The sequence below is a fragment of the Oenanthe melanoleuca genome, chromosome 1A (assembly GCF_029582105.1).
Source record: "Oenanthe melanoleuca isolate GR-GAL-2019-014 chromosome 1A, OMel1.0, whole genome shotgun sequence".
Taxonomy (NCBI): Eukaryota; Metazoa; Chordata; class Aves; order Passeriformes; family Muscicapidae; genus Oenanthe; species Oenanthe melanoleuca.
In genome coordinates, this window is record NC_079334.1 from 39,341,980 (window position 1) to 39,367,890 (window position 25,911).

The window sequence follows — 25,911 nt, forward strand, 5'->3', positions numbered from 1 at the left end:
ACCTGCTGCAGTAGAGGGATATTGTGCATAAGGCATTAGTGTGTGTCTGTGGGAATGTGTACCTTCTCTGTCACACTTGCAGAGATTATCTTGGGGCTAAATTCAGTTGACAGCTGTATAAAAGGGATTAGTACTGTCACTGCTCATCTCTTAGAGTTAACTTTCACACATGCTAAATATGAGAGATAATTTTTTTTAAAGCTTGGACCAGTTTTGCATAAGCCATTTATCTTGATTTCTCTTAACCCTGAAGCTGAGGCTGTGGTCTACAGCATCACAGTCTAAATATGTGGGATTTACTTTAAGCACAAAATTTGCTTCACTGTAAGCATAAGGAGAACTTTTATTTGCATATAATTGGCATTTCTGTAAGGAAGAAAGAGTTTATTTTAGATGTGCTTTCAAAAATAGAACTTTGAGAAGGAAACTGGGGAGGAGGGAAGTAGTCTTTTGTTTTCTTCATGCATCCTTGTCATGTGCATACACATTTAAAAATCTGAAAGAAAACAAAAATATTAGGTCAATTCAAATTGAACTTTTGGTTGAGGTTTGGTGTAGTAATAGTAGTGCTGAGCTTGTAGACAGAGTGAATATTTCTGAAACCCAGATGCCCCTTGCTGTAGCAATTAGGGGCAGGTTGCTTTTTTCCTTTTTAACTAGAATGGTTTTTGTATTTGTCACGTAGCTCTGTGGGGCCAACTGAACTTCATATGCAATTGTTTTATCAGACTGTCTCTCAGCTATGGTGCTGCCCTTATGAGGGATGTCATGGTCAAGGTAGTATTCAGCCTCTCATGGTGTACAGCTCATGGGAACTAACATGGAAGTGGCTGCTTTTCCTTTGCAGTAGAGGGAAAGGAATGGCAGAACTTTGGTTCCCATCTTGAATGTGATGTCTAGGATAGATCCAAAGATGTTTCTCATCCAAAAGTAGCTCATAAGCACTATCCAATTATGAGTTTCTTGGTGTGCAGTCAAACATGAAGTATTGCTCATCAGTGAACTTCTAGGATCACCCCTAAAGGCTATGGCAGTGAAATCATGTGTGATAAAATGACTGTGAGCAAAATAAAAAAGTTACTATCAGGGTGTGATTTCTTTAGATTGAGCCAGGTGCCTCAATTCAAGAGCTGTCATTCCTAATGTACAAAGTCACAGGTACTATACATGGCTAATGAGACATGATAAAGGATATTCCTGTAGAAAGGGTCCATTTCTTTTCACTACCATTTAAGGATTTTTTAATGCTTTCTGCTTTGAGGCTGAAAATGTATCACACCAGTTGAAGCTGGTAAGCATTATCAACAACATAATAATGTTACAATGTAATAGCATCATGAGGTAACATGATATTATAATGTAATAACAGAAGGTAGCTTTATCAGCAACAAAAATCTAGAAAAATATAATAATGCATGAAAATCTCAGAGATGCAGATATATTCATCTGCAAATGTATTCATCTTCACCGGATTGAATGTGCCCTATTCATATAAGAAGCATAACTTGAAGAACTTTCAAGGCAACTTTTTCCTGAATACCGTGGAAATAAGTTCAGGCCCATTTTCCTCAGATTAACAGGATTTGAGGATTTAACTGTTGGAGAGAAGAAAAAGTCCAAGTGTGTTAGTGGAAACTGGACTAGAAGGACATTGGTCAACACAAAGTTGTTTATTCTCATTGTCTTCTGGGTCTCTTGCTTGTATTTCAGCAAGCGTTGAACAGCCAGAAAAAGTTGTTTTAAATGTGGATGATGAGAGTCTGACCTGGCATTCTCTGCAATTTCACTGTCCTTCGTGGGAAATATGTGGTGGTTCTCGTACAGTGTCAAATTAATCTTTGCTTTTGCAACCTCTTCTTACCCCATTCTGATAGCTAGTACAGAAGAAGTGAGGAAGAAGAATTTGGCAAGTAATATTGCCAGCTGTGGCTGAGACTGCTCAGCTCTGAAGTGAGATCATGCTTAACCATCTTTGTATCCCACTGGTCTGGCTCAGCATCTCCTTGGGGCTCACTACCCCTTGGTTTTCTTCTGCTATATCTGCATGCTGATTATCTGCCTCCCTGAGTAGTGGTCATAGAGCTTGCACATTCCTGCTGTGACCTACACCTGTTGTGTTCCTTGTCACTTAGTATTTAATCTTGTTTTGGCATCTGGGTGGTGTGCTGCATTGTAGCATTTTGGGAAGTCCATGCAAATATCAGAGAGAGTTTCCCTTCCAAGATGTCATTGAGTTCAGCCAAAAGACAAGCTGTGTTACCAGGTTATGATCATTTACACTGAACTTGTGGCAAATTTCCAGCATAAATGCTATTCTACTTTTATACTTTGTTTATTTTAATCCCATTTAATTCTTATTAGCTTGATGGGTATCATAGCTTCTACCTCAGACTCAAAGTGAGCTTGGCCTAGTATATCAGTGTAATTGCTGGTAGGAGAAACCACATTTCCACAGCACATCACTGCAAGATTTCATGGCTAAGTATTCACTTCTTCCTTGGCTAATAAAATGAAAGTTTTGTATAGCTCCATGGATTTAGAGAACTGATTCAGGTCTGACTTCAGTTTCTGCCTGCAGTGGACAATACTAGTGGGTGCTTTGGTTTTGACGTGCACAATGTGACAGCTACAGTAATGAATGAATGGAACTGTTTAGGCTGCTTGAAAAGCTGCCTTTCATCTGAGGGAGGAGGTGAACAGCTAGAAGGAAATCTCTTTCAAGTTGATTCCCAGTGCAGAAATAAATCTCATGTGGGTGAAAGGGAGGAAACAGACACCTACCTGGAAATCTAAGACTGTAAGTGAGATGTCACAGAAAAAAGCAGCAGCATCTACTGACATGCTTATCCACTAGGGGAAAAAAAAGATGGGAGGGTAGAATTGAAAATTGCAGTGTACAACAAGCTGCAATTGGATATAATAGATAGAGATATATATATAATATATGGATATATCCTTTTATTTCTAGCTCCTTTTTTCTTGCTAACCCTTAGAAGCTTTTGCATTTGTATAGGATTAATATTCGTGGAGCAAATGAGCACAGGCTCCCCAAGTAAAAGCATATTTTAGGGCACATTACAAGCAATGTTCCTTCACTGTAGCTCATGGACTGTTTGAACCTTCTGTGCTCCAAGTGGGTAAGGCAACTTCATTGGGAGTTTGTTTTTTTTGGTGGGTAAAACATTCCTGCTACAGCACAGGAATTTTGCCTGATTACAACTTAATGTAAAGTAGAGCGTGGTATAGAAAGTAATAAAACACCTAAAGAGTATATACTGGTATTGATGCAAAAAAAATAGAGGGATGAGTAGAAATGCTTAAAAAGACTGAAGCTTTTATTTTTGGTTTGTGTTTGCTTGTGGTTTGGTTTAGGGATTTTTTTGCGGGGGGGGGAGGTTGAAACTATCAGAGCCTGTTTTGCATTTCTTTACCAGGCCTGTTTTGGTTCTCCTAAGATAAACTTAAGATTTTGCAATCAGTGATCATGGCACAGAACTTTTAGCTCTGCTTGCTGAGACAAGAATAGAAGCACAGCATGACCTGCATTTCCATCTAGTCAGATGGGCTTTGGGGTCTCATGAGATACCAAGAGAATCCTAATTGTGAGCCAAACAAACTAACTGGCTCCTATCTGGTGGACTTGCTTTTAGCTGAGGACATGTTTAAGATTAAGACTCATGAAATACTGAAGTGTCCATCAAGATTGGTGCAGGTGCTTCAGCTGTGACCAAAGCCACCACCTGACTGCACAGGCTTCAGGAAGCTCATGCTTGGAAAGCAGGATGGGTTTTTACTAGTACCACTATACCTCAAATTAAACTTTAGGGTTATTTATTTATTGTACAGACAGTGAATTCTGTAAAAAGAGATACTTCTGTTCTAGATACATTATTTAAATTAAATGTTGCAAATGATTGGATAGGAGATATATATCGGTATTTGGGAGAGAGGAGGGAAAGGATGGAAAGGAGTTGATCATCAATAGGTCTAATTAGTGTCTTGAGAAATTTGGAGAGAGAACAAAAGGAGAAATTAGTTTGAAAATGTGTGTCTAAATAAGCTAGAAAATTATGTAGGCCTCTGACTTAATTATTTTTTGACTATTTTTTTCTCTGCATTATTATTAATATTAATGATAAAATAAAATTGAAATTTTTGGAGCTGCTTTATCTAATTTTGTTCACTTTACTGCTGGAAAACTTATATTTTGAGTTAGACAGAAAAAAATACACAGGGGCAATCTTTGGAAGCTGAGGCACTTCCTCAGTGGAAGGAGGGGCAGATTTTTCCATAAGAATTCCAGAGGTCTAATTAAAGGTTACCTTTTGATGGTATGAATATATTGTTAGTTCTGCTTTGTTATTTGTATAAGCAGCTTTGATGTGATTTTTGTTCTGATAAGTTGCAGTCTGGGAGAGCGAGGAGGAAAGACAACAGTGAAATCAGCGTTGGAAAGCTGGTTGAAAAAATTGCCTGGAGGAGGGATTTAGGAAACTGCAGAAAGAAAAGGATTTCAAAAGTCAGCAAAGACAGAGCTGTTTGAAGCTGAGTAGAAGCTGTTTGAAGCTGACTACATATTACCAGCTTCTGGTCTTGGCATCAGGTACCAACACATAGTTCAAGATTTGAAATTAAAAAATATGGGCCTTCACTGCAGCAGTTTTCCAGGATTTGCCTATGAGATGGGATGTGAGAGTTGAAGAGTGCCCGTGTCAGGAGAGGAGCAGCTTTTGGGATCTAGACCCTGTATTACCTGGTGGGATTCACAAGCACCATGTTGACATTATGATAAATTCAGGGCTTCACAAGGAATAAAATATACTTAAGCCTCTGACGAAGAAAGAAGAACTGGAATTCTAGGAAATACAGTTGATTTCTTGGATGAAATGTATTGTTCAGACATCCATTCCTCCCTCCTCAATACACTGACACCCCAAGTTGCATGTCTACTCAGTATTCAGTCTTGCCAGGTTCCTTTTGATCATATCCTCTTCTAGCAAGGTGCTTGGTACACAGTTTCAACTCCAGGTGTTTTGTGATGGCTGATTGTCAAGCCAGTCTGTTGAGTCTTTGTTCTCATAGTCTTTCTAATGTATTCTGTGCATTGACAAATTTTCTTCATAAGAGCTTTATAAAATGGTAATACTGTTCATAACTTGACATGTCATTAGACATTAGAACATCTTCCACCAAACAAGTCCTAAAGTCCATCACTAAGCCCAGAAACCAGGGTAACTCCCAAGAGTTCAATGACCTTTGTAAGGAGCAATAAGTAGGTAGGAAAGCAGTAACTTCTGTCTCTTACTTGTCTTCTTTTTTAAAATAGGATTGAAAACAGCAGCACCAATAAGGAGACTGATCAGCTAAATGGAATATTAATTAGTTCCTGATGTGATAAAACTACACTTTCTCTGCTGCTGCAGTATTATAATCATGTTTGTAACATTTCAAACTGAACAGGTCTTGGTCAGCTGACTTAAACGCTTTGGTAAAATGATTTTGTCACATTTGTCATGCGTTTTGTGTGTTCCACCATCCCCCCTGGATGCTTTCCTCATTTTTGAAAATATGTTTCTCCTTTTCCTAATGTTCCTAAAATGAGAGTTTTCAGACTGGAAGCTTACTGCTTCTCAATATTTGATCTGCAATTGCCCAAAGGTTAAACACTACAGGGAATGAGTGGTTAAACTGCTCACAAGTGCCTTGCAACTAATTGCTTCTTCATCTCTGCTCTCTATGTGTTTTGCAAAATAATCTTACAATTAGCATTTATTTACAAGACAGACTTGCAAACAAATGGTGGTATTGTGCATACAGATAGATTGCAACGTGTAGCATTTAGCACTGTAAGGAAACTTCCCATTTTTGAAGTTAACTGCAGTGAACAAAGACTGTTTTTTCTATTCAGAGGCAGGAATACTCGTTTGCATGTCACAGCATTATATTGCACCTTGAAAGTGAAAAGAATGTATTACCTGTAAGCAAGGCTGATACAGACTTGACATTTCAGCAAGAGCAGGCAAGCTGGGGCTCCCTGCAATCCTTCCTTTGGTTTTTGTTTTCTCTGCATTTCAACAATCTTTAGCGAGTATTTTCCAATTGTAAAGCTTTACTGTAATGAAAACATTAGAGATCAAGAAGTCAGTCTTGAACTTGCTGTCAGGGTCATGATGTGCCTCCAAACTGTTTTAGTTTCTGGGGAGGCAGCAGTTATTTCTAAAGACATTGTGTGCCTGATGTGAAACTCAGTGCTCATCCAGTAGTGGAAATACTGTCTCTGAGTATCAGTCAACTTGTTGACCCAAACTTCGCAGTAAAGAGGAGTGGGTGGATTGTCTTTGTGGAAGAAGATGTGCTTGCATCAAAGTCACAGTGTCTCTGCTTGGTTGGAACAGGATAATGTTCCATTTTGTGTGGGTTTTCCCCAGGTGAACCCGGGACTGTCAACTGATGCAAAATTGGTCAGTTTGTGATGAGATTCTCATGCAGAGAGAAAAGTGGAAAATGTGTTGGAGCTTGACTGTTCTGAGACTGATGATAGTAATCACAGTATTTTGGATAATACAGGCTTCTTATTAAGGTTTTAAAAACTTGTTGGTGGAATAGCTGTTATTTCATCAATGATCAAAGGAAGGAAGCTGTGGTACAAGTCTCTTGATACCTTTGGCTGTTAAAAACTTGTACTGAGCTCTTAGTGCTGGGTTTTGCATGCCTGCAGCTCTTAGTGAAAATCCTGTTTTCTACAGGGGAGGTGGACAGGTGGTTTGAGGTAGGCTTCTAGGGGGCAGAGGGTTATGATATGCAGTACTAGAGGAATGTATTTAGTATGCATCATTGTATCACTGTGGTACAAGCAAGCTTGACTTGCTTGTCAGAGACAAAGTCTTTCCTTTGTATTTCTGTCATAGCATTTCTAATATGTGCCATTTGAACAGACTGCCTCTAGCAGTAACAGCTTTGTAGATTTATAGCAGGTATTTTGTTTGTGCAAAAACTTGGAACTTGACAGAATGCACACTCTTAGCCAGCAGATTCATTATTTATAGCAGAGATGCTGACAGGTAGAAAAGCAAATGGGGGTCTTATGTTTCAACTGGGAGGCATATCTGTTATTAACTTCATCCATAAAGTAGTCTCTTTTTTAAAAAAGTATAGTATGCCTAGGGGTGAAATATGGTCATGGCACCATTGGTCCTTATTCACATAGTTCTGCAGAAAATGCTTGTTATGTTATGTGTATGTGTAGAGCAATAAGCAAGTATGCCTGTGTGTATGTTTGTATCTCTGGAAGGCAGTCAGGTATTTTAATTCAGTCAGTACTTGCAACACTGCTGGATTCTGGTTCTGTACATCTCGAGTCATACTCTGGTCACTGTTTTATTTTTTTGTTCTGTTTTTTTCTTAGGGTAATAAATGCAGGGAAGAGCACACACAATGAAGATCAAGCCAGCTGTGAAGTCCTCTTTGTCAAGAAAAAAGCTGGAGGCAGTAATTCTACACCAAACAAGAACTCAACAAAACGGAGGTCATCGCTGCCCAATGGAGAAGGTCTCCAGCTGAAAGACAATTCAGTAAGCAAACTTCTATGTCTTGTTAGTGGAGAAATACAAAATAATATAAAAGGATGTAAGAATATGGCACTAAAAGGTATTTTCTGGATACTTCATACATTTTCAGTTATCTCTTACTGATTGTCTTTGCTTAAATGCAGCACAATTAACTACGTTTTTCTTAGCTTTACTGCTTAATTTTTTGCATTGAAAAATGCTCCTTGCATCTAAGATATTTTAGTTTAAAGATGGGCAAGGGGTGCTCCTGGATTTTTCTTTTTGTTTCATTTCTGAAATATAATGTTGAGAAATTTGAAGATGAAGAACAGGCTGGAGCACATCTTCTGTGAAGACAGGCTGTCAGCTGGGGCTGTTCAGCCTGAAGAAGGGAGGCCTCCAGAGGGTCCTTAGACTGGCCATCCAGTACCTAAAGGGAATTGGAGAGGGGCTTTCACAAGGACCTCTAGTGACAGGAGGAGTAAAGGCTTCAGACTAGTAGAGGATTTAGATTAGATGTTAGGCAGAAATTCTTCACTGGGAAGGTGGTGAGGCACTGGAACTGGTTGCCCAGAGAAGTTTGACCAGGTTGGATGAGACTTTGAGCAGCCTGGTCTAGTGGAAGTTGTTCCTGCCCATGGCAGTGCAATTGGAACCAGATCATCTTTAAGGTCTCTTTCATCCCAAACCATTCTGCAGTTCTGTAATTTACACAGATGTTTCATGGTGCCACAAAAACACAGGTCAACCTCCATCTGCTGTTTCTGAGTTTCTGCACTGTCTTGTAGGCACGTTTGCACTACATGGAGCTCTGTGGGCACTGCATTGACAGCTGTTTTCACTGTGTCTACACAGGGGTCAGGTAAAGACCTATATGAACCATATAGGTTGTTAAAATGTGTCTTACCAATAAACCATGTCTTCAGCCAATGTTGGAAAGATACTGTGTTCTCTAGTTTAATCAACTACTAAAGCAAGACAATCTTCTGATTTATGCAAGTAGGGTAAGGTCATCCAGCACACAGAATTCAGTGATTTTAGCAGACTATAGCTTCTTTCTTTTGTGTGAAGTGTGGAGTATGTCATACTTGTCTGCTATTTTTCATCTATCTTGTTTCCTGACTGGCTAATTACTTCATCTGCTCTTCAAGCATGAGCTCAGCCTCCAGCAGTGATTGATAGTGTGTGTTCAATTCCAACATTCCACCATGTAATGCTAAATGCCTTGTCTGAATGTTGGAGTCAGACAATGTGGATATGCTACATTCCTGCTGCTGGAGAATGCAAGTTGTCCCTAAGTGATAATTTTTCAGTGGACTGTAAGTAGCCTTTTCTGGCAGCTTTAGGGTTTTTTTTGTTTTGCTTTTGGCATTTGGTTTGTTATATGTTTTTGGGTTTTTTGTTTGTTTAGGTTTGTCTGTTACATGTTTTATTTTTGTTTGGTTTGGCGTATTTTGTTAGTTGGTGTGTGTGTGTGCATTTTAATCAGGTTGTGATTAGCAGTCTGCTTTAGTCTCTCTCCCAGAATTCCATGGCTTGGTACACCTGATGGCTGCAGGGTTCCTTGAGGTCCTGAGAAACAGGCACTCCTTTTGTATTGTGTCCCTCCCAACCTTTTGCTCCTCCAGTTCTTCATACTGAAGTGTTTCATACTTCATTATTGCTGCAACATTTTCAAACTGACAGATTCTCAGGGTTTGCAAATTGCACTGTTCTTTCCTCTTTAAAAACTTTTTTTAAATTGTGTTTCAATTCCTGTGTGCTGATATTTCTCATTGTATTCAGACAGTCATGATTTCTTTTTTCAAGTACATTTTTGCAAACTCCTGGATAAAGAATTGTGCCCAGAACTTGCTGGGACTAGGAGTTCTACATACAGTCATGCAAAGCAAAACAGAATTTGTTTTAATTAGCTGTGTTTTTTAAAGTCTTTCCTAGAAAGTCCATGCAAATGCTTGCTGTTGGTTCAGGAAGGTGCTTGGTTTAAGGAGTGTGTTTAACTTTTGTATGCATTAATTGTGTTTAATGTAGCAAACATTTCACCATAGTATTTGTGTATAGAAAACACAAGGCAACTACCAGTGTCCTTGGTCCAGGTGATGGGTTTGTTTGACACTAAGGGTATTGCTGTGCAAAGGCCCCTGTGCACACAGCAGCCTGGGTACACACATCTTGATGCTGTGCAGAGACATGAGATTTAGTCTCATACCACATTGAAGTTCCAGACCTACCATGTGAGGTACATGGTCAGGGCCACTGGGATGTGGGTGAACATCACTGTGCTGAATTTGCCTGTTTTTGCATATTTTGGGGGCTTGCATGGGGCGTAAAAATCTTTGAAGCATTGTTTCACAATTAACTTCCAGTATCAGAAGCTTCTCAGGAGCAAAAGCCATGGTTAATGACCTTCAGAAGGAACTTTTTTTCAGACATTACATAGTTAATAAGATTAGATTGCATTAAGAATACAGGGATCTAAAATAGTTTTGTTATTGGAAAGGCTTCTTAACTAACCTTGATGTTATCCATTGTTGCAGTTGTACTGTTATGGTAACAAAATGGTAGGGTCAATAAACTGCATATTTTTAAAAGCTGTTCTTTTTATCCTTTTGATATTTCACAATTGTCAGTAAATGCAGTAAATATCTCCTCAGTAAATATCTACTTATACAGATTTTATGAGAAGAATCTCATGGAATGTTCTGACTTTTCTTTCTCTCTTCGCTAGTGTATTTCCTAATTTGATTTTGGAAGAAACAGCCACTCCCTTTCAAGTTTCTTAAGAGAAACACTTTTATTTCAAATCTTCTATTCTTGATTCTATTTCTGGCATATTTTGACCAGAAAGGAGCATAACATCTAAAGTCGGGAGCCAGCTGATCCAAATAATAGAGTGTACTGTTTTCTAGTTACTTGTCGTCTTGTTCTTTTTATGTTTTATTATCTATGGATTTACTTCTGTTTTCTGCATGGCACTGGAATAAGTGAAATAACTTAGTTTTGGAAAACCTATTCTACCGTGTTATTAGACCACAGCTTGTGTATTTAAATTTGTAATATATTTTCCCCAAACAGGCAGCATATTCCTGGAGAATGTTTTCTACTAGAGGGCAGTCTTACACTAGCAGCTAGTAGGATTTTTTCCTTGCTACATCTTTTGTTGGTTGAACATATCTAAAAAGGGAGGGGAAAAAAGCACATTTCTATGTTGTGTCATATTTTTGTTTTCTTATTTTTATACTGTGAGGTATAATACTCCTCACATAGCACTGTTGGCAAATATTTTTTAAGGAGTATATGTCTTTGATATTAAGTGTGATGAGAGTGCAAATTAATTTGTATGGATGAGATTTAGAAATACTGGCTTTATACACTACAGTGAACAATGGAATATCATCTCAGGAAAAATTTAGTAAGAAAGCCAGAGGCTAGATAGTGTAAATGCCTCATAGGGAAGTCCCACTGTAGCACACAATCTGAAATTATCTCTATGTTGTGAAGCACCTTGCAGAAATACTGAAGGAAAAAGGAATGAGGGAAGAAGTTCATTGGAAGATTTTTTTAAAATGTGGAGCACAAGGGAAATAAGTGTTGAAATGTAAACGCTATATAACAGAGTCATTTTCATCATCCTCAGATTTTTCTTTTTTCACAGATTCTTTGAGAATGGCACATGCCATCTTTGTTTTCTCCTGATTTTTGGGAAGTTTGTGGAACATCAGCTACATCTGAGATTGTTGTTTAATGCTAACTCCATCAATCCAGCCCTGTGCTTTGACAAAGCAGCATAAGGGAGTTTGTGTTTCACACAAGCTGAATGCCACTGTCATGGTCTTGACTCTCCATATGGACCTCCAGGAGTGGAAAGGGGGAGGTGGTAGGCCAGAAATGCAGAAATGGAGAAGTGAACATTTCTTGAACCCCAACACACAAAAAAAAATTCTGGGAAGTCTATTAAATAGCATAAACATGTTTTCTTCTTGAAAGGGTGGGTGGTGAAATGAGCAGAGCAGTGAAAGGAAAGACTTTAAATTTAACCCTAAGTTAATTCTCTCCCCTTCCCCCCCATGCCACTCCATTGCTACTTGATTAATCATATCTCCTGCCTGTCCTTATTCAAGAACATTCACATTAAATTGCACATCTTTTTCATTTGTACTATTGTTAAATGCAGAGTACCTTCATGATGAATGCTGAAAACCATCAGCAAGCAAAATGAAAATCCTGTGCCAGGATATCGTCATAGTGACAATCAGGCTGAAGGACTTAATGAGATGCATTATTAATTGTCATTGTAATGTGAGGGTACATAATTACTAATTCTGCAATTTTCTTTGCCATAGATCAGGGATGGTGTATGTTTTGTGTGGTACAAGGCTGGTATCCTACCACAGGAAACTGAACATGTTGGTAACATGAGAAGGCTTTTCTCTGAGGATTAGGGTGGCAATTGCTGGCCCAGTTCAAATTTTATGAGAGCTCAAGTTGCACTTTTAAATTCTTTGTGACTGTAGTTCATATCTGGAATAATAATAGTCAGGGTAGGTTGTAGTTCCCAGAATAAATCTTTAGTGGCAGCATGATTTATTTGCCTGTTTGTAATTAACTCCATAACAACAATCTGAAGGTTTGCAATGTAAGACTGCTGTGTAGCTTACCTGACAAGCATGTGCTAAATTGATCAGTAGCTATTGCTAGGGTTTTTCCTTTTTCCCTTTTTATTATTTTTTAATATAATTGAGCTCAAATTATGTGTGTGTATATATATGCAATTTCTCTCATGATTTCTCATCCATTACTTGACCCAAATCTTTGCATGTCTTAATTATGTTTTACAATTGCAAAACCCAGGAGACTGCTGAACCTTCCTGAAAGCTAGGTCAGCAGTTGAGGAGCCTGAAGCTTATTAAATTTCCTAGTACATTCTGGAAATTAATTGTGAGGTCGGTGCAGTGAAGGATTTGTTTTCATGTGTCTGGCAGTTATTCAGCCTGTTGTTAGGTCAGAATCTTTTGAATGAAAATCTAAAATAAATCACTGTGGTGACTAACCACACTCCTATTTGAGGATTCTGTCCAGATAAAAGAAGAAATGCAGACTGGTGTTTGAAAGACTGCTTTTGGCAGAATACTGCCAGTCCTAGTAAAAATAGATGTCTTGTTCTCTGAGTTTGCAGAATGTCAGTTCTTTTTGGGAAGAAGTTCAAGCTCCCGAATGTAAGAAAGCAAACAATAATGCATATGCACACCAAAGCAGGTAATCACTTAGTGGCTGCAGAGGTCATCTGAGCTGTGTAGGAAAAGCAAGGACCTTTCTGTGCATTGTGCCTCATCTGCATGCCCTGACTGCTGGTCTTTGTTTGTTCACTGAGTCACTGCTTTAATTGCATCATATTTTAAATTCTCATTGAATTGGTGTGGTTTTGGGCAATTAAATTCTTTCAAACAGGGGAGCTGTCTTTATTCTCAGGGTGGGGAAAAAGAGTTTGTTTTTTCTTCCTTTTTTAAACAGCTAATAGGTTATCTGTGGTTTTCCTCTTTGCTAGTTCAAAAGTAAATGAAGCTTTGTAGGAATACAGAGAAGTTTTTCAAGACTAATATTTAGGTTACAGTAATGCTTGCAGATCCCAACTGAAGTTAAGGCCCTAGAGCATCTCACACAGAATGTCTGTATGAGAGCAGAATTATGGTAGTCATCTCCCCTGAGTGCTTAAAACACAGAGTTTACAGTTATCTAGGGTGCTTCTGCTGTTGCTAGGGAGAAATAAATCTACTTTAGAATGACATGAGCAGAGTCTAAAAATGCAGCAGTTTTTCTGTCTGCCCAACATAAGGGCAATTTAGAGAACTATCTTGGAGCTGTGCAGCATAGATGTCTGAACTTAGCTAAGCTGTAGCAACATCCTCTTTGTTTGGAAATTACTGCTCCAGAAAGGACAAGATCAGTGGACCACCACAGTTGATGTGACCATACCACAGTGACATGGCAGTGAGAGTCTGGGAATGCAGCTCAGGTCCATATGAACTTTTGTGTCCAAATTTGTGCTGCCTATTGACTTAGAGGAAATAAGTAGTAACATTTCAAATTCCCTTTTTTTCAGGGGCTATTTTAATTTTTTTAAAGCATCCCAATCTCATCTTTATTTAACTCCTAAACTCACATGAGGCTTAATCAGTGTAGGACATATCCAGAGTTGAGATCATAGTAATGAGAATAAATTGTGTTAATAACTGCTCTCTATTGCCTTCTGAAAAGCTGTAACAGACTTTGCTGGGGGATTTACTTTGGAGAACTCATGAAAATGGAGTGTGGATCAAACTTGTTCTTAATTTTAAGTTTCTGTTCCAGTTTGGGGGCAGGGGGAGAACAATGAGGAAATATTTTCTTCCTTTTGGTGGAAGGTAAAATGTTTCAATCTCAATCAGAGTTGAAATACTTTGGGGGATTTCCCCCCCAAAGAGAGCACATTTCCAAAGGAGTAGCACCTTTAAAGGACATGAGGACAAAAACTGTAGAAGCATTATCCATGGTGCATCATAACATGGATTTTGGCCAGGGAGACAAAATTTAAGAGAAGAATGGAAGCAGAAGAGGGTTGATATATAAATCCCAGGAGGTACAGTGTTGTCATTTTGAATAAATAGTTTCAGTTTTCAGCTGAAATTCTGAAATACTTTCACTCTGGAGAACTTGTTTCTGTTGGCAAAATACTTTACATTTTACATGAATAGCAATCTATTTTTACAAGCAAGTTTTTAAATGGTAATCCTGTTAGCCATTAAAACCTACTTACACAGAATTTTACAGCCAACTGTTGTGTGAGCTTGGAGGGATTCTGAGCCAGAGCAAGGTAGTACAGCTGCCAGTTCTGCCTTCAGGTGGGAAGTTTCACAACAGGTTTTTTTGATTAATTCACCTGGCTGGGTAAGTGTGGGAGGTAAGGGGGTGGTGTCTGGCTAAAGAACCATGTTCAGAAATGTGGACACAGGTTGGTTTTTCCATCATTCTAGGATGTATCCTGTGTGGTCCTTACTGTGTTAAGTAAACAGTACTTTAGGACAATACCCCCTTATCACAGCATTTCAGTAATGGAATGAAGAGTACATGAGGGACTGATGAATTCCTCCTCTTGGAGGAGCTCTCTGCTGTGTAGAAGACTATGCTGCTGATGCTTTGGTTAAGAGTATATTTGAACTTTACCACATCAGCAATACTGTATGCAAAGAAAAAAAAAAAAAAAAACCACCTCGACTTTTATGTGATTTTTATTATCATGGCACCTTAGAGGAGCAGCTGAAACAGCAGAAAGTAAAAGGAGCTGCAGCTCACAGCCCTGTCCATAAACTTGAAATAGGCAGTACTTTGGACATGAAATGCTGGGTTGCAGGTAGTGTTTAGATTTGATGCTGATCTGCAGTGTAAGGGAGCAGTGTTTGGGTGAATAAAACAAATCATCCTAAATTAGAACACAGTGTGATATGCACATGTAATTTTGAGGTTCTTTGATTGCAGTGAGATCTAGGTTATGCTTTCTTATTGCAATGTATTTACAACAGTATAGCTTTATTCCTGTCCCTTGCAAAATCGTTTCTTTCTAAATCTGCATTAGTCCATCCACATCTGACTTGCAAGGCAGCCCCACTAACAGGTGTTTCTGCATATCTGGGAGAAGGTGCATGATTAAAAGAAATGGAGAGGAAAGGAAAGATGGGAAAGACTTTTTCCCCATGCTGCTGCCAAATACGCTGTCATGCAAAGCTGGTTATCACCAAGCCTTAGATGGTTACCTGAGGATTGCTAGGTGAACTTCTCTCCCCGCAAAAAGTTGAGTATGGCTCCTTGGCATTTTCCAGGCATATTGAAGCTTGTGATGCCCAGAGCTACTCTGCCTCCAGCCCAGGGTTAATGCCCTGTCTAAGTGATAGGGTACTCCATCATTTCCAGTACTATACAGGTGCCTTTTTAGGGGACTGTGAAGAACCAGGCAGTGAACAGAGAGGCTAGATCAGATGAAGTGCAGCTGATCCCACTTGTGTCTGTCATCCTTGAGGACCTCTGTGCTGGTGCTGTTTCCTGGGCTGGCATAGTCAGGGACAGCCTGAGTTGTACCATTTGCCAGCATGGATGGACCTTATCAACCAGATGTGGAAGTGGAGCTCACATTTATTGCTGGTTGTCAAACTGAGGTCCTTTGTCTGGTGCCAAGTAAAAAAAGGTCTGTCATAAAGTATCAGATGCTGTCTTGTGCAGAATTTTGATCTTTCAGGGTGGTAGGTCTATCAAGTGCTATTCTTCTAAAACCTATGATCTCTGTAAGGTAAGAAAGATTGTAAGTTCGGCTTTTCTTATTCCTTTTTTTTTTTTTTTTTTATTTCCTGGGCTTTTTTTAAGAAGTTAAGGAGAAGAAAAAACATGGTGGGGATGTGTGATAAAAATAAGCATTTCTTCTTTCAACCAGAGTTGTACTGACACTGTGGCTATTTCTGCATTTCAGAAAGAATGTTACCTCTGGGGAAGTTATCTGTGTTTCACCTGCTGCCTCTGTGCTACCAGTCACCTCACTCACAACTGTTTAACAGTGATCATCTCTTTTCCTTCCCTTTCTCCCGCTCCTGCCTCTCCAGGACACAGATGGGATCAACCTGTACTACTGGTCCCTGTTTGATGGACACGCTGGGTCAGGGGCAGCTGTGGTCGCTTCCAAACTGCTGCAGCACCATATTCTGGAGCAGCTGCAGGAGATCGTGGACATCCTGAGGAACACAGCTGTCCTCCCACCCACCTGCCTGGGAGAGGAGCCTGACAACCCATCCACCAACAGCAGGACACTGACACGGGCGGCTTCCCTGCGCGGGGGCGTGGGAGCCCCGGGCTCGCCCAGCACGCCTCCAACACGCTTCTTCACTGAGAAGAAGATCCCACATGAGTGCCTGGTTATTGGGGCCATAGAAAGTGCATTCAAGGAAATGGTATGTATATCTCAGGGCTCTCAAGTCCTTGCTGTTTACATTGATTCACATGACCTGGAGACAATGAAGATGTAGATTTTTAATTTTTTTTTTTTTTTTTCATTCCTTTAACACCTTCTAAGTGTGAACAGAACCGTTTAAGAGCCCCAACAGCTTACCAGGTACATTCCTGTGAGGCAGAAACTGCATCTTAACTCCCAGGTAGCACTGTGGCAATGGTTATGAACTACTTGAATTTTCGATGTGATACTCTTCTTTTTAATTTTCTTCTCCTCCTCCTTTTATAAGATAAAGATTGGTATTGCCTGCCAGGGCAGATATCAGCACTGGCAGTTGTTATCAGGCTGAATATATGGGAATTCACTTTATAAAGCCTCATTGCCCTACCAGAGCAGCAGCAAAGGCTGCTTGGTCCAATGACCCATAGTTCACATTGGTGTTGGAGTAGTGACTGTAGAGTGTCTGCAGCTCTTCATTGAGGAAGATTTTTTTGGGTGAGTGGGGCATGAAGTTCATTCCTACTGCCCACTTGACTTGTGTACAGCCTGAATAACTGTCAGGAAATCATGACCCTATGGGAACAGAATATTCATCCATTTCCCTATGGAAGCTGATTTTTTCTCTTCTCTACTTGATGTAGTTCCTCCACAACTTCCCTCTTCACTTCTCCACATTACTGAAAGTCATTCTTGTCATGCAGAGCAAAGGTTTGGCCTGCCAGGAAGTACATGTAGATCAGGTGTTGGGAGGTCTGATACTGTTCTTTTTTTCTTTTTTTCTTTTATTTTGTTGCTGTAGTTTTCAGAAAAGCCTCTTGTTTGAAAAGGACTGTGAACTATTCAGTGTTTCCTAGTGTTTTTATTTGTTGTCTGAAAAGAAGTATCTGATCATTGTTTTTCCTGATGTATATGAATTTTGTCCAGTACATGCATTGAATTAGAGACTACAATTGTTATTACAAGTAGTACTTAACTTTGAGTTCTGAATAACAATTATTTTTTGCTGGTTTGCTCTTTCTTCCCAAGGAAGTGCAGGCAAGCAGACCCACCATCTGGGTTTGGACTTGCAGGTAGGCAGGTCCAGCAGCAGCATTCACAGCCATGGTTTAGGCATACTTCAGTGGGGGTTGTGCAGGCAGATTTATGCACAGTGGGTAGTGGGCTCAGTTTCTGCTAGATGAAAAGAAAGAGGAGGATGCATGAAAATCTGTCAGTTTAGCACACCTTTTCAGAAAGGGAGGACTAGATTGCTCCCTTCTTTGTTGAGAAATGAGGGAGAAGACCTTGCCCATCCACTGCACCCTAGTAGATTCAGAGCATGCTTAAGAGGAGCACCAATTTCATGCTTCAGTTGGTGTAATTTTGAGGCCAGAAGAGTGGCAGGCTCTGAGAGCACAATGTAATTCTCTCATGTTGAAACTGTTTCCAAGTGCAGGTGAGATGAGAAGTGGAGTTTCATGGGACTGAGCATTTGTAAAAGTAACAGAGTATAGAGGGGCTGTTTCAAGTACTCTACCTCTTACGAGAGCAGCTTGTGGGTTATCCATTGCTGCCTTCCTGAATGTGTCTGAGTAAACAGGGCTGTTTCTGCACTGCTTTATTTTGTCTTCACATCTCTAGTAGAAGCAGAAGACCATCTCATCTTATGTTCAGAGATCTGGTTCTGAGGGCTTTTATGGGTAGAGTATGACAAATGCAGAAACCTTGGACAAGTCTCTCCAGTTATGGTGTTCAGGTATTTCTTGTACAACTCATACTAATCTGTCTGTTCTCTTTGTTTCTAAACTGAGCTGAACAGAACATCTTCCTCCCTGAGTCTTTGTTCATATGCTATCTTAATTCCCACTTGTTCTTTATTAGTGGGCTGAAGTTCATCATTGTCTTTGCTAAACAAATGAGTACCACAATGCAATGTAATTTCAGCATGAAGTTTTACAGGAAATCTTATAAAAATGGTCAGCTTAAGGAAAGCAGTAGATAATTAGATTGTATCTACTTTAAGCTCTGAGGGGAATTTTGCACTTACACTTGATTTAGGCAAAAGAGTTTTTCTTTCATCTGTGTAAGGAAGCGATTCATAAAATCAACATTTTCTGTATCTCGTGTGCTTAAGGTGCTTGGTCTTCCTCCTGCCCCTATTTAACTTCCTGCTAGCTTACACTTCTTTTAGTCTTTGCATGAAGACTTTGGGCCTCTTCCACAGCACATTGGTTAATCAGCCCTTGTTTGTTCTGGAACGTTATGGATGTTGTTGAGTTAGGTCAGGGAAGTCAAGATGTGCAGTGTGAACAAGGGTTTTGTGCCAGCAGAGTGTATCAGTTTACCTGGCACTTGGTGAAAGCTTCAGTTTCCTGGACACGTTGGTAGATTTCTTGGAGATTTTTCCTGAAACACCAATTGCTGCAAAGGATTCTTGTGAACAGAGTGAAAATAATGAGTAGAAAAGGTACTGTTAAGGAGTCCAACCTGGCAGGTTTATTTAAGAATGACTTTGTCCCCTTTTCCTGGGAGCATTTAGTACACCATTATTTTTCTTCCCCAACTTGCTTTTTGAATTCTAGTTAAGGTCTCCCTGTTTTTGCCTCAAATCTCAAATAAAATGCAATTCACGGCCTTCAAAAGGCTTTTAAAAATTATTTTTCCTTTATTTGATGTGGGTTTTTTGGACAGTCTTTGCCTAACAGCTACATGTAGTAAAACACTTTGGAAAGCTGACACACGTCATTGCCTAACTTAGGCATTTAGCAATTAAATTGTCCCCTTTTTGAAGTACATCTAAATATGTTTTCTGTATTGAGACTGGGATTAACAAGTTTGTGCTGTGTTTTCAGATAATTTAATGCTCTGTCTAAAAACCAGTAAATGTCAGTATTTGTATCACAATTGTTCCAGTTAAAAGGAAATAAATAAGCACAAGTTCTGAAGGTGTCATAAATAATTTTCATCTAATTTTCATCTGTTGAGTTTTAAGATGTGCATTCATAGATTCAGTTCAAAGGAGCCAGGAGGAGCACTTCCAAGTGCAGTTCCATACTGGATAGAAACATCAAATTATAGTCCTTTCCCTGTATTTAACCTTGTATACGTGTGTGATGTACGTATTTGTGAGAAAGGCTAAGGGGAGAGAGCACCTATTCTACTCTGAACCCCATTTAATTTTAGATAGGAAAGAATGACACAGAACTAGTCTGTATGATTTATTGGGTGGTATACATTTGCACTCATTGTCTCATTATTTTCTTTTTTATTGGCTTTTTTTACTTAGATGAAATGTAGACAGGTGCTTTTTCTAGACTGGTGCAATTTTAATGAGCAGTCGTGAGAGAATGGCATGTGTTGTACAGTTCACTTTTTTATAAGTTTCCCCTCATTATATAGCCAGTAGAATTGAGAGTTTAAATAGAATTACAAGCATTTGATGTAAAGCATGTTAAGGAGATAATTTTATGTTTATGCCTTCTGAAACTCTTTTTTTAAACCAGATTCCTAGTATTGGGTGCTTAAAGCTGCTTTCTGTCATAGCAAGGTTGAGATCCTGGAGGATAAATATAGAGGAAAATAGTGAGGGAAGAGCATGGTCAATAGTCCAGAGAGGTGATCCTCCCCCTCTGCTCGGCCCGAGGTGGCCACAGCTGGAGTGCTGTCTCCAGTTCTGGGTCCTCAGTGCAAGAAAAAGGAGCTACTGGAGAGCGTCCAGCTCAGGGCAGCAAAGATGATTGAGGGGCTGGGGCATCTCTCTTATGAGGAGAGATGGAGGCAGCTGGACTGTTGAGTCTGGAAAAGACTCAGAGGGGATCCCGTTAATGTGCATAAATATCTGAAAGGCGGGTGTCAAGAGCACGGTGCCAGACTCCCTTCAGTGCTGCCCAGCAACAGGATGAGGAGCAATGGCCGTAAGCTAAACCACAACAAGCTTCACCTCAACCTGAGGAAGAACTTCTTCACACTGAGGGTGTCAGAGCACGGAAACAGGCTGCCCAGGGAGGTCATGGAGGTGTGCGGACATTCCAAACCCGCCCGATTCCTGTGGAATACGGGAATTCAGGAGATGATGAGCGGAGGTGCCCGCGGGCCGGAGCCGCGGCCGCTGCGCGCAGCGTCCGCCAGGTGGCAGCAGCGGCCCGCGCCGGGCCTGTGGCGCGGCCACCGCCTGTGGGAGCCGGGCCCGAGCCGAGCCCCGGCCCGAGCCGAGCCCCGGCCCGAGCCCCGCCGCTGTCCCGCCGCTGCCGTACTCGGGGCGGAAAGCAGCCCTGCTTGCCTTCACCTACTCGGAGCGCCGCGCTGTCCTCTGCAGACTGCGCTCCGCCCTCCCGCATCCCGCACCAGGCCTGGGGCAGCCCTTGGGAGCACCGGCCACCCGCTGCAGCTCGTGTCCCGGCTCGGAGGGCACAGCTCCAGCTAAATTAACTGCTTCTTCGGGGAAAAAATAAAATCAAACCAACTAACGAACAGTACATACCCAAAAACCCTGCTTGCTCTGAAATCCTTCTCCCGATGGAAAATGAGGAAAGCTTTGTGTACTCTTATGTGTAGAATGAGCCCCTTTACACTCATGAAGGCTTTAGAGGCATTTTGGGGCTTCTGCCCACGTTTGTACTACTTTCCCAGCACCACTGTTATAAAGTATTTAATTAAAAGCCAGTGTTTCTACATCAGAATGAGTTGGTGGCATTGGTGAGCTTATTTTTTTTTTTTTCTTTATTTTTCCCCCTCAAATCTTGTTGAGCTGTCGGAAAGCCATCTTTCCTTGCTACTGAAAAAGAAAATGTCAAGCAAAGTATGTAATTTTGAGTTGTACATGGCACTTAATGTACTCTGACAAGTCATGGTACTAAATTGAAGTTCTAGGTGGGAGAGCCCAACAAGAGCAATGATTTGAGAAAACCCAGTGCACAGATGTAGTTTAAGTCATGAAAATTTTGAAAAAGAGGCCCTAAGGATTATCCATCTTCTCTCCTATAATAGATGCTTCTGAATTTTGCTTGTTGGAAGAAATAAATTTTAATTTAGGCATTCCATAACTTGTAAAGTATATGTATGACAGCACTGAAACCAGGTGAGGAATTGCACATTATTTGAAGCTCTTGGAGGATATTCTGAATAGTGGAAATAAAGGTTTCTTAAAATTCGTGGCAGTGCTTGGAAAATATGTAATATTTGTAAGTTTAAATTATTTTGATGGTTAGAAATGTCTGCTTCCTTTGAACTCTTCAGCTTAATTTAAAAATACATGGAAACCATGGGGAGGATAATCGGCTTCTCTATGGCAAGATTAGATAGAGACATTTATAACAGGCCCATGTCTGTGACCAAAGGTTCTGCAAGATATGATTTATAGCTTGGAGGTGTTTTCCTCCTGGCCCTCACCAACCACCCCCCGAAAAAAAGGTTGGAGAGTGCAGTAGAACCCATGTAGCTGTGGCAACCACGTGCAGCTTGCACACACAGCTGAGGATACCTCATCACTGTGTTCATGGCACAAATGGGATGTTCATGCATTGGCCAGCAAGGAGTCAGCAAGTTATTTGTGACAGACACCTCTGCCCACTGGCTCAGGACAGTGCCTGAGTGCTGCTGAGCATCCCTGCTGCTGCCCCAGGCCACCTCCCCTCCCTGAAATTTGTAAGAGATAAAGCATGGGACAGGGACCTCCTCCCACCCCTGCAGATTTTCAATCAAATTGCAGCTGTCATGGTTTGTATTTATTGTAGTGTTTTTCTTCAGATAAATTTAGCTCTAAAATAAAGCTCAGAATTCCATACCCCAAGGCATGAACAATTTGAGCTGTTTGTTGCTCCATGCAGATATGAAAGTGGCAGAAGTATAGATCTGTGTGTATGAACACACACAGAGGCAAACATATATTCATAATAAAAAACCACATTAAGGTAGGCAGGCTTTAGCTGAAAAAAATCTGCCAGTACTTGTAATAGTGATATTAGATTATGCTTCCTGTTTGAATCCAGTATTATAGGGGCAGACCAGTTTGAAATGAGTTTTGGTTCTGGGCACAGAAGAAAAGGGTAATTTTTGTAGCATGTTATTACCTGTAGCTAAACTACAGACAGCAGATTCATTCATTGGCATACACTGTTTAAATGCATGGATGAAAGTATCTCACTTACTTGCTCTGTGTTCTGCAAGTTTTCTTGAGCATTGTATGTTATGTTGCTGGTTTTTTTTCTTTCCAGGACTTTATTGACTTTTGGTGATAAGTATAATTTAAGTTCTCCACTTCTGTTAAGCAGAAGGACTTTTTTAATATGTAATGTTTCTTGCACTCAAAATCAGTTTAGCATCCTCTCATTCCCTGTGTTTCTGAAGGGTAGCCTTGTGGCACGAGTGCATCTTGCTGTTGTTCTTAAGGTGTATACCCCACAATCCTAGCATTCCTCTAGGGGGAAGTAGGTGGTTATTCATGTTGTAGCTGGGTCTCATTAATTATCTACTGTCTGTATAAAGCACTCTCTAATTATACCATCTCGTACCTGTTGTTAAGCTTCATTTATCTTTGCCTTTATTGTGCTTTTGCCATAGCAAATTCTCTTGCATCCCTGAGAGTTGCTGAGAGTATTCCTTAGTAACTGATGTTTTACAGTCTCCTGACCTGATTTTTCCCAAACATCTTTGTATAAGTAATAGGTACTCTTCAACTTTCTGTTCTTCTCCCAGCTCATGTGGCCATAGCTGAAAGAAAAGACAAACAGTGGAACATACAGTTTAATAAAGATTCTCTTGGGTTTTGTTTTTAGGGAAGGCTTCATTTTCTCAAGCATTAATTGCTTGAGAGCACTGTCTTTATAAATCTTGTTCTCTTTTCCCACAGGATTTGCAAATAGAGCGAGAGAGGACCGTGTATAACATTTCTGGTGGCTGCACAGCCCTGGTGGTGGTGTATTTATTGGGGAAGCTTTATGTGGCAAACGCTGGTGATAGCAGGTAAGTGTGTTGTCTCCCCATCTAATCCTTCACCCCAAACTCCCCAGGCCTGGTGTTACTGAGTTCCTTAAATGCAGGCAGCATCACAAGAAGATTCTGTTTCTTGGCTGGACACTTAGCACTTCTCACAGAAATGAACACAAGTGCCAGGGATAGCATACCAGTATCTTGAGCAGTGATTGTAGTCAGGGAAACTGACAGCACTTCTGTCCACTAACAGTTCCTGAATGACTTGATGTTTGCAGAGAAGTGGAAAGGTGCTAAAAAGCCATTGGAACAGAAGAGGTGTTGGGTGAATAGTAGAATTGTGTGTTGAAAACTGACAAGGTGACTGCATCCTGAACAGTTGATAGGGCTGCATTTGTTCCGTGGGAAGACCTGAGGCTCCTGTTGCCAGGCTTAGTCATGATAGGCCATTTGGCTTTCAGATTTTCATGTAATTGGAGGTAGTGATCAGTAAGCAAATAGCTGCTACTGTTGCCTTGGGGGAGGAGGAGAGGAGGACAGGCTTATCACAGTCCAGGTTTTTTTTTGCCTTGTCCTGCTCTAGCTCGTGCACTTGTCCATTTCTCACAACTGAATGCTGTTGCTCAGGAGCTGTTGCTTTATTTTATTTTGAAGTTGGGTGCTTGAAGACTCAAGAAGTATTTTCTTTGTCTTTTGATGTTGCTAAAGATAGGAGCATACTGAAAATCTCTCAATTCCATTCTTTCGCCCTCTCTAACTCTGCCCTTACCACAATTGGAGAGAGATAATGGGGCTCTTCTTGCAAGAGTTCAGACTTCACATGGTTTTTTTGTCAGTGCACTGCATAAATAGGGCAGGGAGAAGAGTTCCCCTGCAATAAAAACTACTCATGTATTCTGTTCAGTAATAGCTGAGTAATTAACATCTCTAAAGGTATTGAAGCATGTTGTCTTTTGGTGAAGACTTCAGTGGTTATGATTTTGTATTTAAAGTTTTTGCACACATAGTTCATGTTTGTAGTGTGTACACCCACATACTTACAGAGAAAACACTCAAAAGTTAAGGGTTTTGTAGTTTAAACCTAAGATTTTTGTTGTCTCTTACTGCTTTACACTGTGTAGGAAGTCAGATAAATCCTTTGTGTAAATTCTTGTTCTTTTTGAGTTGGTGATTAGTTTTAAGAAACTAAATTTGCTGTATGTGTTGCAAGTTGCTCACCCAGTTTCTATTGGCAAGTGACATATTTGTATCTCATTTTTGTACCAAGTGTCGAGTGAGTCCTCACATGGTAGCTGCAAATGTGTTTGAGGTGATCACCTACCTGGTCAACAGAACTATTAGCTGAACTACATTCTATCTCTCCTGCCACTAAATTAGAAATAATCATGTTTTCTAGTGCTGTTGCACTTGAAGTACAGTTGAGTCTCTTTCTTTGAATTGGCTAATTTGCTTTATTGTCTCTTAAAATTGTGGTGTGTGAAACTGGCCATGCTGCACTTACTTCTGAGTAGCCAAGGTCTGTGTTCTCAAATGGCTGGAACTGGCTGCTTCCAGTTCCCTCAGGATTCCTTCTGTGCTCCCTAAGAGTAGTCTCAGCTCCACGGCAGCCTCTGATACCCAAGGGCAATACACTCCTGTTGGAGGTGATCTGGAGCTGGACCAGAGTATTGGTGTAACTGTAGTTAAACATACTAAGTCTTCAAGAAGTTCTGCATGTGCATTAAGTTCATGCAGAACATCTCTTCAGAAAAAGAGGGAGAGCAGGAATCAGAAAGGAAACCATCAGCAAGATTGGGTGTTGTTTGAACCAGGATTCAAATTCTCATTCCTAACATCTTGTTGGTAATAAAGTCCCTCCAGATTCAAAATAGTTTGGTTTTGTGCTTCCCAAATGGACCTCACAGAAAATCTCTCATATGCTGAGGGGAATTATTCCAAAATCTTTCATTTTCTGGTAAGTCCATTCCTAGACTTTCATAGGTCAAAAGAAATTTTAAAGCTTTAAAGTGTAGGTCAGTTGGTCTGGGTCCCTCTCACAAAATCCCTTCTTTCCCACTTATAGGGGAAAAAAAAAAAAACTGTTGCAGAGCACCTGAGTTGCTGTCATGACAAAAAGGACGTTTTAGGACTAGACAAGCCACTTTGAGGTTGTCTGCCCACTGCCAGGGTGCACAGTGCATTCCTGTATTTTGAAGAGCCCAGTTATGTAGTCAAGAAGTTTTACTTTTATTAGTTGGAAAAATACCTTTCCTTTTGCTGTCTCATGCCTTGTGTGATCAGCTTTGTAGTTTGTACAGGTAAAGCAGAAAGTGGTGAAAAATACAATAAGCAAACTGCTTCAAGAAATGGTTTTCTGCTATCAAGAAGAAGGGTGGGTTTGTTTTTTCACTTAAACGGGGAACTGACTTCCTCTTGGTGCTGTTGGAACTAGATGACAAAACTCTTAGTTTTTAGTTTCTTTGAGTTCACCTACTGATTTGTGCCTTTCCC

At 40.3% G+C, this 25,911-nt stretch overlaps 1 protein-coding gene across 1 annotated transcript in view; it reads left to right on the top strand.

Annotated features, from left to right (window-relative positions):
- Positions 1–25,911, top strand: part of PPM1H (protein phosphatase, Mg2+/Mn2+ dependent 1H) — a 127,861-nt gene that overhangs the window by 48,746 nt on the left and 53,204 nt on the right. The window contains exons 2-4 of the mRNA XM_056482685.1: positions 7,406–7,571; positions 16,172–16,516; positions 23,342–23,454. Coding sequence (XP_056338660.1) covers positions 7,406–7,571; positions 16,172–16,516; positions 23,342–23,454 — 624 coding nt within the window. The remainder of the gene's footprint in view (positions 1–7,405; positions 7,572–16,171; positions 16,517–23,341; positions 23,455–25,911) is intronic.